A 13,921-nucleotide genomic window follows, 5' to 3' on the forward strand; every position below is an offset into this window, starting at 1 on the left:
AGGAGAGACCTGTGGAGTCCTCAGGACCGCAGCAGCTGTGTGGTCCCGTGTCTCCCCCCCCGAGCTGGGATGGATGCCTCTCGGGGTAGATTTCGCGAGGATTTAAAGATCGTCCGTTGGCGATTTCGCGAGGACTTAAAGACCTGATTTTGCGAGGTTCACTGGCTGTCCGTTGATGAATGCCAGCACGTAATAGTGAGTAATTCATGAAACTCACAAAAGGGAAATTTTAGTTATGGGTTCACCTCTGTGTGTGTGGTGTGGTGTGGTAAAATTTGGTTCAGAACTTGTATCTGTGCATGTGAATTTGCGGTTTGGTTCAGAACTCTTTGCCTGTCTGCCTCTGTGTGATTTGGTTCGGAACTATCCTGTCTGTCTGTGTGGTTCAGAACTGGTTTATCTGTCTGTGCACGTGTGTGTGATTTGATTTAACCTCCATCTGTGTGTGCAACCCTGCTGTAAGTTTTGGGTGATCCTTGCCCTTTTAAAATCTTTATCTAAGTCACAAATTTGATTGTAACAAATTCCATTGAATCACTCTGTTCAATTGGCTGATGATTAAGTACTGTTAAAATTATACAACATAATGTTGTGATCCATCTCAAAAATATTAGTAAATCCTAAACTGCTGCTAAACCACAGCTCATTCGTGAGAAATTGGCGTAGTTGGCAGGATGGCAAGTAGTGTCACCAGTTACTTACAAAAGCATGGTATTAATCCGAACCCTGGCTTCTCCAGCGAATGGACCTCTGATAATTGCTATAATTGGGAAGCAGTAGAGAAGCAGCTAAATGCTGTGAGGGGTTCGACTAAAGATGGAGAAGATAAAGGTATAATCTGTAAAATGTTGGGAACATGCCTAGAAGCTGCATGTAAAGAAAGATGGGAAACAACCCATAAAATGCAAGATCTGCAGGATGATAGAGAGAGACGTAAAACTACTGAACAGCTACTACGGTAAAAATAGAAAAACTGCAAAAACAACTTGACGAAGCTCAACTGAAAGAACGAAAGTTAGGTGAACATGTTGAAATGATGTTAACGCAAGCCCCAAAACCTCCCGACATAGTTCAGATCAGAAAGCTGATATTGTCCCCTAAGGACTGGGATGGTAATATCTGGAATAACTCTGACAATAACAACTCAGGCAAGGCTGACCCCCTACATCCTCCTGAAACACTTCAATTTATGGCCAGACCAAATATAAAAACGGAACTGCAAACCTGTCCACAGGGAGGGCGAGGTCCAAGTACTCGCAACACGATCCCATTCAACCAGATTCAGATGGCTAATTTGCAAGGACTGTACAGCCGTAAACCAGGAGAAACTGAAACTTAATACCTATGAAGAGTGTGTCTTACTGGAGGGGATAGAATTTTACCGAGCGCTGATGAGGCTAATGGCTACTGGGGTCCTGGTTGTCTTTTTGAATGCTGGTCCTGACCCCCCTGAATGATCCCCATTCAATAACAAGTAGGGTGGCATACTGGGCTGGTGGAATAGATATATTGGAGAGAGGAGAGCCTTTGTTAATACCTATTAGATCTTTGGATGAGCTCTCCACAGCTATTACAAAAGCTGTCTGTATTCAGGCCATGCACAAGTGTGGTTCCTTTGATGTTCCCATCTCAGCAACTGTAGACTATGCTATGCTAAAGCCATTAATAAAGGGAGCCCTTGCCATGCTTAAACCTTATCTTGTTGCAAAAAGAGACTAGATCAAGAGGGACACATTTTAATGCTCTGTTAGCAATAAGGGATGTTGTCAGTGATGAAGATGACCAGGAAGCAACCTTACTTCAAAGAAGTCTCCCCACTTGGGCAGGATTAATGCATGACATCATAAATCATGGACTAGAAATGGGATGGGATGATGTGTCCAGTGGAACAAAAAATACAGGTCGGAAGATCAGACAGGTTAAGCAAACATCTCAGGCCGACTCTTGAGAACCGGGACCCATTAATCAACAACTGAGGGTCTGGGAAGAGAGAAATAAATTATGGAAACAAGCCCTGGCAATGGGTATTCCCAAAGTTGCTATTCATAGACAACCAGCTAGAGTTATTCTAAGCTTGATAGAAGCTTTTCAAAAGCGAGACGTAGCACTGTCATCTGCTACTGCCCACCCCCAACCAGCTTCTGTGGGACCTCCTAATCCTTTCTCCCCCCTGGCAAGGGAGTTGAAGGAATCACAGAAACAGCAATCAAAAAATGGGTAAATTCCTGACTGTTATTGGGCCTGCCTGTCCGGAAAATCAATATTCATCAATGGGTAAGCAATGATGGCCCTTATATTATGCTTCCCGTAGGTCCTCACCAAAACCCAACTACATTTCTAATAGTTACAGGAGCACAAATATCTGTACTTAACCCAAACGTTAGGATTACAACCAGGCTGACCTAAAGTTAAATCAACTGGCATTAACGGTGGCAGCAAACTATGCCCCACGGTTAAAAGTAAATATTTGGCTTCCTGGCAAAAAATAAGTAACCTCAGTTCCCTTTGCAGTAAAAGATCACTATGAAAACATTGGGGTTTGATGTTTTAATGGGACAAACCTGGCAGCCACCAAATGGTAGTATATGGTCATTCAGATCTGGAAGTCTAGGGGTAGAATCTAAAACTTCTGACATCTGTCTTTTGCGAGCAGCACCTGCACTCCCTGACTCCAGTCTCACTAATATTCCCTAGTATCCGGTGTCAGCTGCCACCAGAGATGGAATTTCAGCCGTTATTGCGGACTTAGAGTCTCAGCAAATTATTTTTCCAACGCATTCTCCGTATAATTCTCCCGTATGGCCTGTTCGCAAACCTGATGGTAGATGGCGCCTTATGATTGATTATCGGTGTCTTAATGCCAACACTGCAACCTTAACAGCAGCAGTTCCTATTATTGCAAACTTAACTGCCACTCTACAAGCAGCTCCCCATAAATGGATGGCTGTTTTGAATATCAAGGATATGTTCTTTATGGTCCCCTTGCAAGAACAGGATAAACCCCATTTTGCATTTACTTGGTAAGGAGTACAGTATACCTTTAACAGGCTTCCCCAAGGTTACAAACGATCCCCTACTATTGCTCACGGAGCACTAGCAGAACTTTTACAGCAAGAAGCCAGAAATTCCACCAGAAACCCGTCTCTATCAATACATAGGCGACATTGCATTGGGGGCGATTCCCCAGAGGCAGTAAGAACAGCAGCCACCTCTGTATGGGAAACCTTAAATAATGCCGGAGTAGCCATACCACTGTACAAGTGTCAGGGGCCTGTCCAAGAACTGAAATTTCTAGGGACTTGGTGGATCGCTGGTAGTGCTTCAGTTCCGCCTGATACCTTGGAAAAGATAGAGAAGATTTACAGCCTCCCCAATCCAAAAGGGAACTCCAACAAACGTTGGGAACATTAGGATATTGGAGGAAACACATACCTGGAATCTCAATTATAGCCAGACCCCTCTACTCCCTCCTATAGAAACGAAAGGTATGGGAATGGACTGAAGAAAATAATGAAGCTATGAAAACCTTAATGAATGAATTGCGAACATACCAATCCCTTGGACCTGTACACCCTTCTGATCCTATTGTTGTAGAATGGAGATTTGCTGAACATGCGACTTATTGTAACCTGTTTCAGATTGGCCCTAATGGTCCGAAACGACCTCTACTGTTTAGTTCAACTGCATGTAAAGAGGCGGAACAACGATACTCTGAATGGGAGAAAGGGCTTTTGTCTTTAGTTAGAGCTGTGAAACAGGTTGAAAAAATACATCAGGGACAGCCTGTACAGACTAGAGGACCGTTTAATTTACTAGAGGCAATCTTAAAGGGAACTGCTTCTTTGGAAGGAATTGCCCAAAAACGCACAGTGAGAAAATGGTATGCCTACCTAACAGGAGTTGCCAAGAGTATGCAATTAACTGAAGGACACATCAAAGTTTCCGAATTACAGACCCCTGTAAAATACTGACCCTTTAGCTTTGCAACAACCTTTCAAACCTTCACCAATTCTAGATTCTCCGCCCTTAACTGAGAATATGCTGACCGAGGGTATTTGGTTCACAGGTGACTCAGCCCAAAGAATAAAAGGGAAATGGCAATACAGAGCTGTGGCCCTTTGACACCACTGGCAAGCAGGTAGTGGAAGATGGAGAAGGTAGCGTGTAGGTAGAAGAACTCGGAGCTCTTGTACTTACTGCCCAAAATGGAGCAAAAGCTATATATATGGACTCTTATGCTGTGTGGGCAGGTGTGACACAGTGGCTCTGTCAATGGGAAGCCCTAAAATGGGAAGTAAACAGATCCCCAGTTTGGAGAAGCAAAGATTGGCAGTTGTTGCTAGACATAGCCAGGAAAGCACCTTTCAAGATGGGAAGGGTGAAAGGTCATGCTAAGGATGACCAACCAGCTACAAAGTGGAATCAAAAGGTGGATGAGCTAACTAAAATTAGGAAAGTCGCTATAGACCCTGAGTGGTACTGGTTAGGAGAATGGTTACATCTTAAGTTAGGACATAGTGGAAAGGATGCCCTTTGCTTTGCAGCACAAAGCCGAGGCTGGCCTCTTAACAGAAAAACATGCGAAACCATATAGTGAGTGCCCTCGGTGCCAACTCAGATGATTGCAAACTGATCATCCTGATGAAGTACCACCTCTGCACATTAAAGAAGGGAAAACATTATGGTCTACCTGGCAAATCAATTATGTTGGTCCTTTAAAACCATCCACTGGATACAGGTATATTCTGACAGGCATAGAAGTGGTGTCTGGACCTTTAACAGCCACAAAGTACCGAAGGGCCGATGGGCAAAACACCATCTTTCCTCATGGTTCTCAATTCTGCCTGTTCCTGACTATTCAGAGTGATAATGGCTCACATTTTACTAATAAGGGAGTACAAGAATGGGCAAAACAAGAAGGAATAAAATGGGTGTTCCACACTCCATACTATCCACAATGTAATGGTATGGTTGAACAGGCCAATGAGCTACTGAAAAGATATCTTAAGCCACATGAAGGACAATGGGATCCTCGCCACTCAAAACCCTACACCAACTGAATAACAGATATGGTCCCTATGGAAGCCCAGTTACTTGAGCTTTCTTGATGGCTCCTTTAGATAAACCACTAGATAACAGGCATATCTGGCCTTCAGTGAAACCAGGGCAACCCATCATGGTAAAATTACCATGTATTGGAACAGTACCAATGACTCTAACTAAATCACGAGGAACAATGGTGTGGGAAGCCATTGACAATAGTGGAGCAGAACATAGAATCAGTGCTAGATGGATTTAACCTGTATCATAAAAGGGGTAACTCGTTCCGCCTTTCCCACCGAGACTCTTTCTTTCTTTCTTTTACAGGAAACAATGAATGCCACTAATGACACCATGGGAACAACTATTATACTAGACACTGGCATCTTTACCTCATTGTGTATTCTCCTTTGCCCTCTCTTCACATTAACCTACTGGGATCAATATCAATGGCAAGAACAAGGACTGTGTGCCCCTACCCTAACTTCTCTTTTCCTGTTAATCGGAGTAGGTATAATTGCCACTGCTCACACACCAAGCCCATGGGACCACGCACTGGTAAGGTATACTGGAAGTATGGGAACATGGAGGGAAAGGACAGGCTAGAACTTTTCTACCTTAGTTATGCACAGAAATGAGATATACTTAAGAAATGAATGGAGGTGGGACAGGAAAAATTTTGTTCCCCTGCTCTGAGGCACACCAGGAGAAGAAATTAAAGTAGGGTGCCAAGTAATCAGTGAATCTACCCACTGGAAAGCAACAGAAAAGACTGTTTAGAATGCTGATTCCACTTGGACTAGAAAAGACATGAAATTTTGCAGTTATGACAACCTAGATTGTTGGTATAATTTCACCTTAGTACAACCTGGCTTTGTGATGTATGGATGGGCCCACCGTAGAGTAGGACTGATGATTAAATTTAAGATTGACATGCGCAATATATGGAATTTGTGTACGATGGGCTGGCCACGGGTTAACGCTTATACAGGCTCTAATGAATTTGCACCTGGCACTTACCCTGCTAAATCTCTAAATTTATCTGCAGTAGTACTACATAATGACATTGTGTTTCATAGATGAGAGTGGATTATAAAAAATGAAGATGAGGATTGACAGATTCCATCTTTAAAGGGAACAATAGGAGACAATTTCAGTAGGATGCTGCATTGAAAATCACACTAAGAGTACAACAGTTTTAAGCATTACTGTGGATATGCTGAACGAAAACAAGGACACGGTCCTGGTAACACACATACCTGTCCTTTTGGGCATGAATGTTGGTATAATTTTACTATATTCCGCTCAACACGTACAATGTGTCTTTGGGCAGACTCCAAATTTCATTCCAACTTAAGTCTCCAATTCAAAATTGCTAACAAGTATCCATCCTCACCAACTCAGCCTCCTATTAAGTTATCTCCTTACATTTATAACACCGGCTCTTATATAATTAAAAACATAGGACAACAGTGAGTTTTCTTTAACCCTAGTTGGTCCCTAAACAGGGTGGAACTTGCACTGCACATTAATGTGTCAGCAGTTAGATCAGATTGTTCTGCCTTTTGGGGAGTAACTTACACTGGCTGGCTAGCATGGTTAGTTACATGGTTGAATTCTCACCTCTCCAAAATGATCAAAAAGAGGTGTGACTGGTATCTTAAGGAACAGGACTGGGAGTATCGAACAGCATAGATGCCGAAGTCCTAATGAACAAATTAACTGCTGCTACTGATGACCTAAAGAAATTAGAACACCCTCTAAAATAATCTTTATTGGCATTAGGAGCAAGTCAATGGCTCCCATCTGATATTCTGCCTTATTGGGAACGAATAGATGAAAATTACCATCAATTAATTGTAAACACCCTCAGAGCAACTCAAGGTAATACCTCTCTTGCCTTGAGCTGTATCCAAGCACAATTATGGATACAGTCTGTAGTAGCAGCTATTATTAGAGAAGGAGAAGGGGGAACCATACCTACTGAAATTTATAAAGGGGTTTGGGACAATGCCTCAGAATTTGAGAAAGAGTTTCAATCATGGGGGCAATTAGTCAATTTTACTTACCATTCAGAAGGTTATAAGATTGTTGCCTTTGTCCTCACTATATGCAATGCTTCGGCATACAGCATATACCCAATCATTACGCTAGGATTAAATCGAAATGGAATCATACTCTCTCCCTTAGAACATAGGGCCCATCAAAAGGAGGGAAGGTGGCAAACAATTGATGTATGCGCATGCATTGTGCGGGAACCATAAGGTTTTATTTGAGGAAGTAATACGCTTATAGCTCAAGATATCTGTTTGGACACAGAACAAAATATTTTGAAATACATCCCAAGGAGGTTCCTAAAACTGGTTACATATATTGGAAAGGGATGTGTATGTATGAGAACATTGTGTGAATCCTTGTTAAAAGATGATTTTGTTCACAACATAACCAACCACTTCAATCTGCATGTTTAACTTTTCTATGGTCATGGATTGTGATTTTAATTTTTCTGTACCCATAACTACTCACAAAAATTTGCCTTTTGATTACGTGCTATATCGTGAGCTGCAACCAACACCTATGGGAATGAATCTGACTTCAGTCAAGTGACTCCTCCACGATCCTGATTTGATAAACCTCCTGCAACAAGCACAGAAAATGGGATAAAAAACTCTTCTTACAGTCCATGACGGGGAAGAAATACATTGAGTATTGGAAGGAGTTTAAAGGTATGGAGAACATCAGTGGTGGGAAATCGTGTTTGGATGGTCTCAAGTGGCAACTGGAGCAGCAGAACCTGATGCTGCACCCCATTGTGATTTTACTGACTCTTGCTATATTATGCTTATTGTTAAACATTGTTTTATACATCAGAGTAGCTAAACAAGTTACACTATCGCAAGGATCCCACATATATAACATCGTCTAACCACATTTAACGAAGCTTTAATAGTTATGGAGGTTGACCAAACATGAAAAAATTTTCCCTCAAATTATAATTGGAATGTGGCATTGTCTGTTTATAGGCACAGAGGCAAGAGGTGACCGCACAACCACTTAGTGGAGAGATAGATTGACTTTGGTCATGGGGTGGAATGTGGTGGTGCAGCCCCCCCAGGCCACTCTGAGATCTCAGGAGAAGCCATGCATGCTTTGGGAAGAACTCCCATTGGGCTGTTATCTTGGTTGGAGGCGCAGTAGCCTGGGGCTGGGGTGGCCAGGCCCCCCCTGGCCACACCTGGGCCATCTGCTGCCTGAATTGTATACCAGAATGACTCAGCATGAACTGTGGCCAGAATGTAAAACAATGACCAAAGCCGATCATCTGGAGACCCTATAAAGAGCGATCCAAGGAGAGACCTGTGGAGTCCTCAGGACCGCAGCAGCTGTGTGGTCCCGTGTCTCCCCCCCCGAGCTGGGATGGATGCCTCTCGGGGTAGATTTCGCGAGGATTTAAAGATCGTCCGTTGGCGATTTCGCGAGGACTTAAAGACCTGATTTTGCGAGGTTCACTGGCTGTCCGTTGATGAATGCCAGCACGTAATAGTGAGTAATTCATGAAACTCACAAAAGGGAAATTTTAGTTATGGGTTCACCTCTGTGTGTGTGGTGTGGTGTGGTAAAATTTGGTTCAGAACTTGTATCTGTGCATGTGAATTTGCGGTTTGGTTCAGAACTCTTTGCCTGTCTGCCTCTGTGTGATTTGGTTCGGAACTATCCTGTCTGTCTGTGTGGTTCAGAACTGGTTTATCTGTCTGTGCACGTGTGTGTGATTTGATTTAACCTCCATCTGTGTGTGCAACCCTGCTGTAAGTTTTGGGTGATCCTTGCCCTTTTAAAATCTTTATCTAAGTCACAAATTTGATTGTAACAAATTCCATTGAATCACTCTGTTCAATTGGCTGATGATTAAGTACTGTTAAAATTATACAACATAATGTTGTGATCCATCTCAAAAATATTAGTAAATCCTAAACTGCTGCTAAACCAAAGCTGTGCAACAAAATCTCATTTGTGACAGAGATGTGCATGCACACAAGTGCACTCTATTTAGAATGGTAAAGGAACCCGAGTTTACAGATCTACTTCGCCAAAAGCATTTAGGGAGCATTACATGGAGTTGGACTTGATCCTTATGGGTCCTTTCCAACTTGAGATATTCTGTGATTCTAAGTTCCATAGTAAAGGAACACCCTGCATAATATGTGGTCTCACTCATCAAAAGAATGATGAAACATTTCCATTTCAAGCTATAAGGAAAGAGATAAATAAAAATTATTGCTCTACTCCCTTAATGAAGGGACTCGGGGGGGGGGGGGGGGAAGGATTAGTTCTTGCATTCTTGGGAGGTACCTTGAAATAGCCATTTGAATATACCACAAACACTTCTCAAATACTTGCATAAAGACATTTTATTATGAATGCAATGTATATATAGATTTTTTTTTTCTTTTTTAATCTGAGGTGCTTATATAAACAGACTCATGTCAGCTGAATGGCAGTTAATTTGCAGGACATGACAGTGGTTGAACACCCTTCAGCTCCAAAGCTTTGCTGAAGTTAATCTCTTGAGGTTTAGCAGTACCCTTGGTGAACTTCAGAAATCGAATACATCCTTTAAAACGGATATTAGTAGTCAGCCCAAACTGGGTCACACCATCTGAAGGAGGGAAAAAAAAGGCAAGAGGAATTATGTTAGTGTTAGTTGATACTTACACTTGTTCTTTGAGAGTCCTGCAGGAGAATAGATGTCCTCAGCAATATATTAACATGTTTTATTTGCTATATATCTTCTTTATTAAAGAAATGACACATTATGGGTGAATGTGATAAATGCTTATGTTAGTAGTAACAATGCAGTCTTCCTTCCTGTTTCTCTCCTAGCACGACAGCGGCAGAATCTGAACACATTTAAACTGCCATTGTAAACCACGTAACTTGGTTATGTGACATAGAGGAAATTAAGGAGAAAGGCCACATGGCTGCTTGCTACCTATGAATGGTGTATGATGCATACATTCTAGTCCTGCAGATGTCCAACTTCTCAAGCTATTTGTCCATAGAATAACAGAGCAAAAAACCACCAAAATGGATGCAATTCTCAGCCCTAACATCATGAGAAAGCCAGTTCCTCAGTATGGACTTCAGGTGTCATTTAAGCAATGGGTTTTTTGAGAGTTTTCAAGCATTCTGACTTTTTTTTTCTTGCTGTTAGTAAAGCCAGGGATTTGAGTACATCTCTTCCACTAAAGGAGGGGATAGCAGTGAGGGTTGGTTTGACTGGGAAGCTGGAAATATTTCTCTCAACTGCTTGAAATTCATGGCCCAACTTTTTTTGCAGCATTCTTCCAAGTGAAAAAGTGGCTACAGGGATGCACTCTGATACAAATCTATGTGACTGGTAAATTTATTTCTGCACCCCTTACTTTACACCTGTAGAGGACTGACTGGCCGTAGCATTACGCTGTTTCGCGGAGGATGAGATGGCTGAATCCATCTGTCCCTCCTTGCACAGGGAAGAGCATAGTAGGATGAGTAACGGCTTTTATGGGTAGCCAAGAATTTATATCCTCGCCCACACTCTGGTGGCAAAAAGTTTCTCTGCACAAGAAATTCTCCACCAGCTCCTTCTAGCTGGTTTACAACTATTTTGCACTGTTTATGCAGCCAGGAGGCTGCATAGCTCAAGAGGACTAGAAAATACAAATGCTTACTAATTTTACAAAATCCCATGATACTGTGTTTTAAATTTGTGATGAGGCTGTCTGGGTATTGGGAATATTAAAACAAATCTTGGATGAGCTAGACTAGACAGCAAGAGAAGTGTGAGGTGTTTAAATGTGCATGTAGGTTTATTAAATCATTTCATAACTTGCCATGTGGCTGAACTCAGGAATATCACTTCAACATGATGTAAGTGTGGGCTTGTTTTGTACAGATTGCAGTGTTATTTCTATTTGTTTCTCTTGCTGTGGTCCTCTTGATGTACAGTCTAGAATGAGATAGTAACTCCATCTGCAGTGTTTCTTTAGTGCTAGCTCCTATGCTAGAATCCTGTTTTGTTATAAAAAGGCTGCCACAAAGCTGTTTTCTTCTGGCACAAAGATGTTGGTCCTTATCAATAGTCACTGTAACTGAAGTACAACTCTCATATCTCAGTTGAAGAACATTTTTTAAAATGTTCTGAAGCTTGAGAGAGAAGGCTTTTAGGATGCACCGTATCACACATTAGAATAGGGGGAAAAACAACTTCCAGAAAATAATTTAGGTATTAACCCAAGAGGGGTCTTGCTATTGACCTTGATGTACTTAAGAAGACCACAAAGGTCTTGTGGAATAAGATACCCTTTGTATACACCAGGCATGCCTTGCTAATGACTGTGCCCCTGAAGAAAAAATAAAAGACTGATAAGAAAGGAACATCCTACCCCAGGAGGCGCCAAAAAGTTGAATAATTGCTGATAGGCATGAAGTCAGCAAAAATCTTTGATAACTGGAGGAGAGGTAAAGGCGGCAGGGGGAGATCACGACCACCGACTCAATTCAAGACCAAAAGACTCCCCCCCCCCCGCCCTCCTTGAGCATGCACTGTAGAATAAAAGAACACTGTACCTTCAATTCAAAGCGGGGAAACTTTAACCCAATAGAAACTGTGCTAGATAAGCGACTACCGGTAATAGTTTTGGGGAAGAACTTTGGAAATTGAATATGTGTAACTGAACTGTATAAATTGCTTGCCTGTTTAGGCATGAGGTGTGCTAGATTTGTGGATTACCACCTAGCCCCCATCTTTGTGCAAACATGAATTGGAATAAAATACCTCTGCTCTGTGTGTATATTGGCGTTTCGCACACCAGGTAAACCACCCCACTTGTGGGACAACAACCTCAGTATGCATTAGAGCAGACACATACTGCAAACATACTTAGCTTTTTTGTTTGCAAACCAGAGGGAAACTTTATTATAAATGCAACAAAATTGGCACTTTGCAAACATCTTAACTGTGTTTTCAGAAGGTAAACTGCTATTAGATAAACTTACTGATTGCCTATGAACAGATGAATACTAGCATTCATTATCAGCTTAGGGGAAGATGAAGCTAGCTACAGAGCTCAGCCCAGTTCTGGATCCTGTTCAATTACCTCTGCATGAAGCAGGTTCTCTCGAGGGCTTCCAGAATACTGAGTAGCAAATGTTGATTATTTTTTTTGCCTTTAAAAACCACCAGACCAGAAGCAAAGACATTAAAAGAAAGAGATGGTGTCCTCTCACCTCTCTGTGCAAGCTGTTGTTCACATTCCTCAGTTCCTCATGTTTTACAGGCTGATTTACACACACAGTCCCCTGCCCCCACAAGAGCATATATGCATTCTTCAGTTAAATTTAAATTCTCCATTCTTAAGTTAAAGTTAAATTTGCCAAATGCTGTTACTATTGAAACATAACTATTATGTTGTTACTGAACAGAAAGTTTTAACAGGGAGGCTGTGTGTGCGCGGGCAGCAGAAGGCAGAAAGTCTGTCCACTCCTGTGACAGTGCCTACATTTGAAACTGGGCAGGGGGATCTGTGAGAGTCCCTTGGTGCTGCAGAACTTCTTGTTCCAAAATGTAGCTGGATGCAGAAATGAGCATCCCTGCCAACTGATACAAACTTGAAGAGCCTTGCCATCATTTTTAGCATACTAGTCCTCATTGCATTTAAGACATTTCCAAGGCAATGTTGCTAGAGCATAAGTAAAGCATCATTTGTGTGTTAAATGCTCACCAGGATATCCTCCGACAAAGACAGGGTCGTTGGTGTCTGCTGAGGTCGAGGCCCTGTTTGGGCTGTTACCATCCACCTGTCTGTCATCCACAGTCAGCTCTAAACGGTGTTTGATCTTGTTTGCAAGAACCTTGTGCCACTGTCCATCACACAAGCTGCCTGGTGCGTCGGGCTCATAGATGGCAGAGAATCGGCCTGCACCATTGTCAACGTGAAACATCACCTGAAAAGTGTGACATGGAAATCAGCTAGTTCTCAAAACAGTTCTACAGCTCTTTTTTGTTTGTTTGTTTTGTTTTGTTTATTTAAAGGCAACGTGCTCTGACTGCACATACTAAAGCTCTAATTGAATACCAGACTATGGGGATTGCTGTCCCTCTGGGATCTGGGTTATGTCACAGATAAACATGAGTGGAAATATGCAAAATTGTTGCATAGGTTGCCATTTTTCCATTTTTTTGTCTTAGTTTTGGTGCGTTTCACCACCACCACCACCCCACCCCCGCCCCGCCCTGCTCTTTATAGTGATAGATTACTGACTGGTTTTCCAGACTGTAAAATAAATATACACGAGAAACTAGTATTATTAACGGCAAAGACTTTCCTCAAAACTTTTCACATTCTCACTAATTTAAGTCCTGATGTTGCAGTTTTAGGAAACTCAAGTGTTACAGAATGTTTTAAAATATCTTTGTAAAAGTGTAAGAGCCTCTTTATGTATGGGAAGTGGCAAGTGCTGCATAAAGGAGAGCCCTGATTTGACTGAGATGCCTTGAGATTGGGGTAGTAAGCTTGCATTTAAACTACCTGTGCTTTCTAAAACCAGCCTCTATAAAGAGCCAAAAATGCTTTGCTACTCACTTTTCCATCTACTAATTCAATGCCAAGCCCATCCATTTTCTGGCTGCTGACTCCTAGGAGAACACCATTGATTCGTGTTGTACGGAATTCAAATTCTACGAGCAGGTCCGTTCCCACTTTATATGCACCAACTTGGAGAGAAAAGGGGAAGCATAATAAAATTAAGAAAAGCATTTAATACGTTATTCCTAATAATCACACAAAGTGTCTTGCCAGTAATGCAAGGTAACTAAGTCAGCATTATTAATGCACTCCAT

General features: G+C 41.9%; 1 protein-coding gene across 7 annotated transcripts in view; it reads right to left on the reverse strand.

Annotated features, from left to right (window-relative positions):
* Positions 1 to 9,431: 9,431 nt before the first annotated feature.
* Positions 9,432 to 13,921, reverse strand: part of LAMA2 (laminin subunit alpha 2) — a 394,697-nt gene continuing 390,207 nt past the window's right edge. For all 7 annotated transcript variants that reach the window (XM_030022177.1, XM_030022172.1, XM_030022175.1 and 4 more), the window contains 3 exons: positions 13,665 to 13,795; positions 12,804 to 13,026; positions 9,432 to 9,697 (listed from right to left, as the gene is read on the reverse strand). In XM_030022177.1, the coding sequence (XP_029878037.1) occupies positions 9,540 to 9,697; positions 12,804 to 13,026; positions 13,665 to 13,795 (512 nt within the window). In that variant the 3' untranslated portion in view covers positions 9,432 to 9,539. The remainder of the gene's footprint in view (positions 9,698 to 12,803; positions 13,027 to 13,664; positions 13,796 to 13,921) is intronic.

Source organism: Aquila chrysaetos, chromosome 8, assembly GCF_900496995.4.
Source record: "Aquila chrysaetos chrysaetos chromosome 8, bAquChr1.4, whole genome shotgun sequence".
NCBI lineage: Eukaryota > Metazoa > Chordata > Aves > Accipitriformes > Accipitridae > Aquila > Aquila chrysaetos.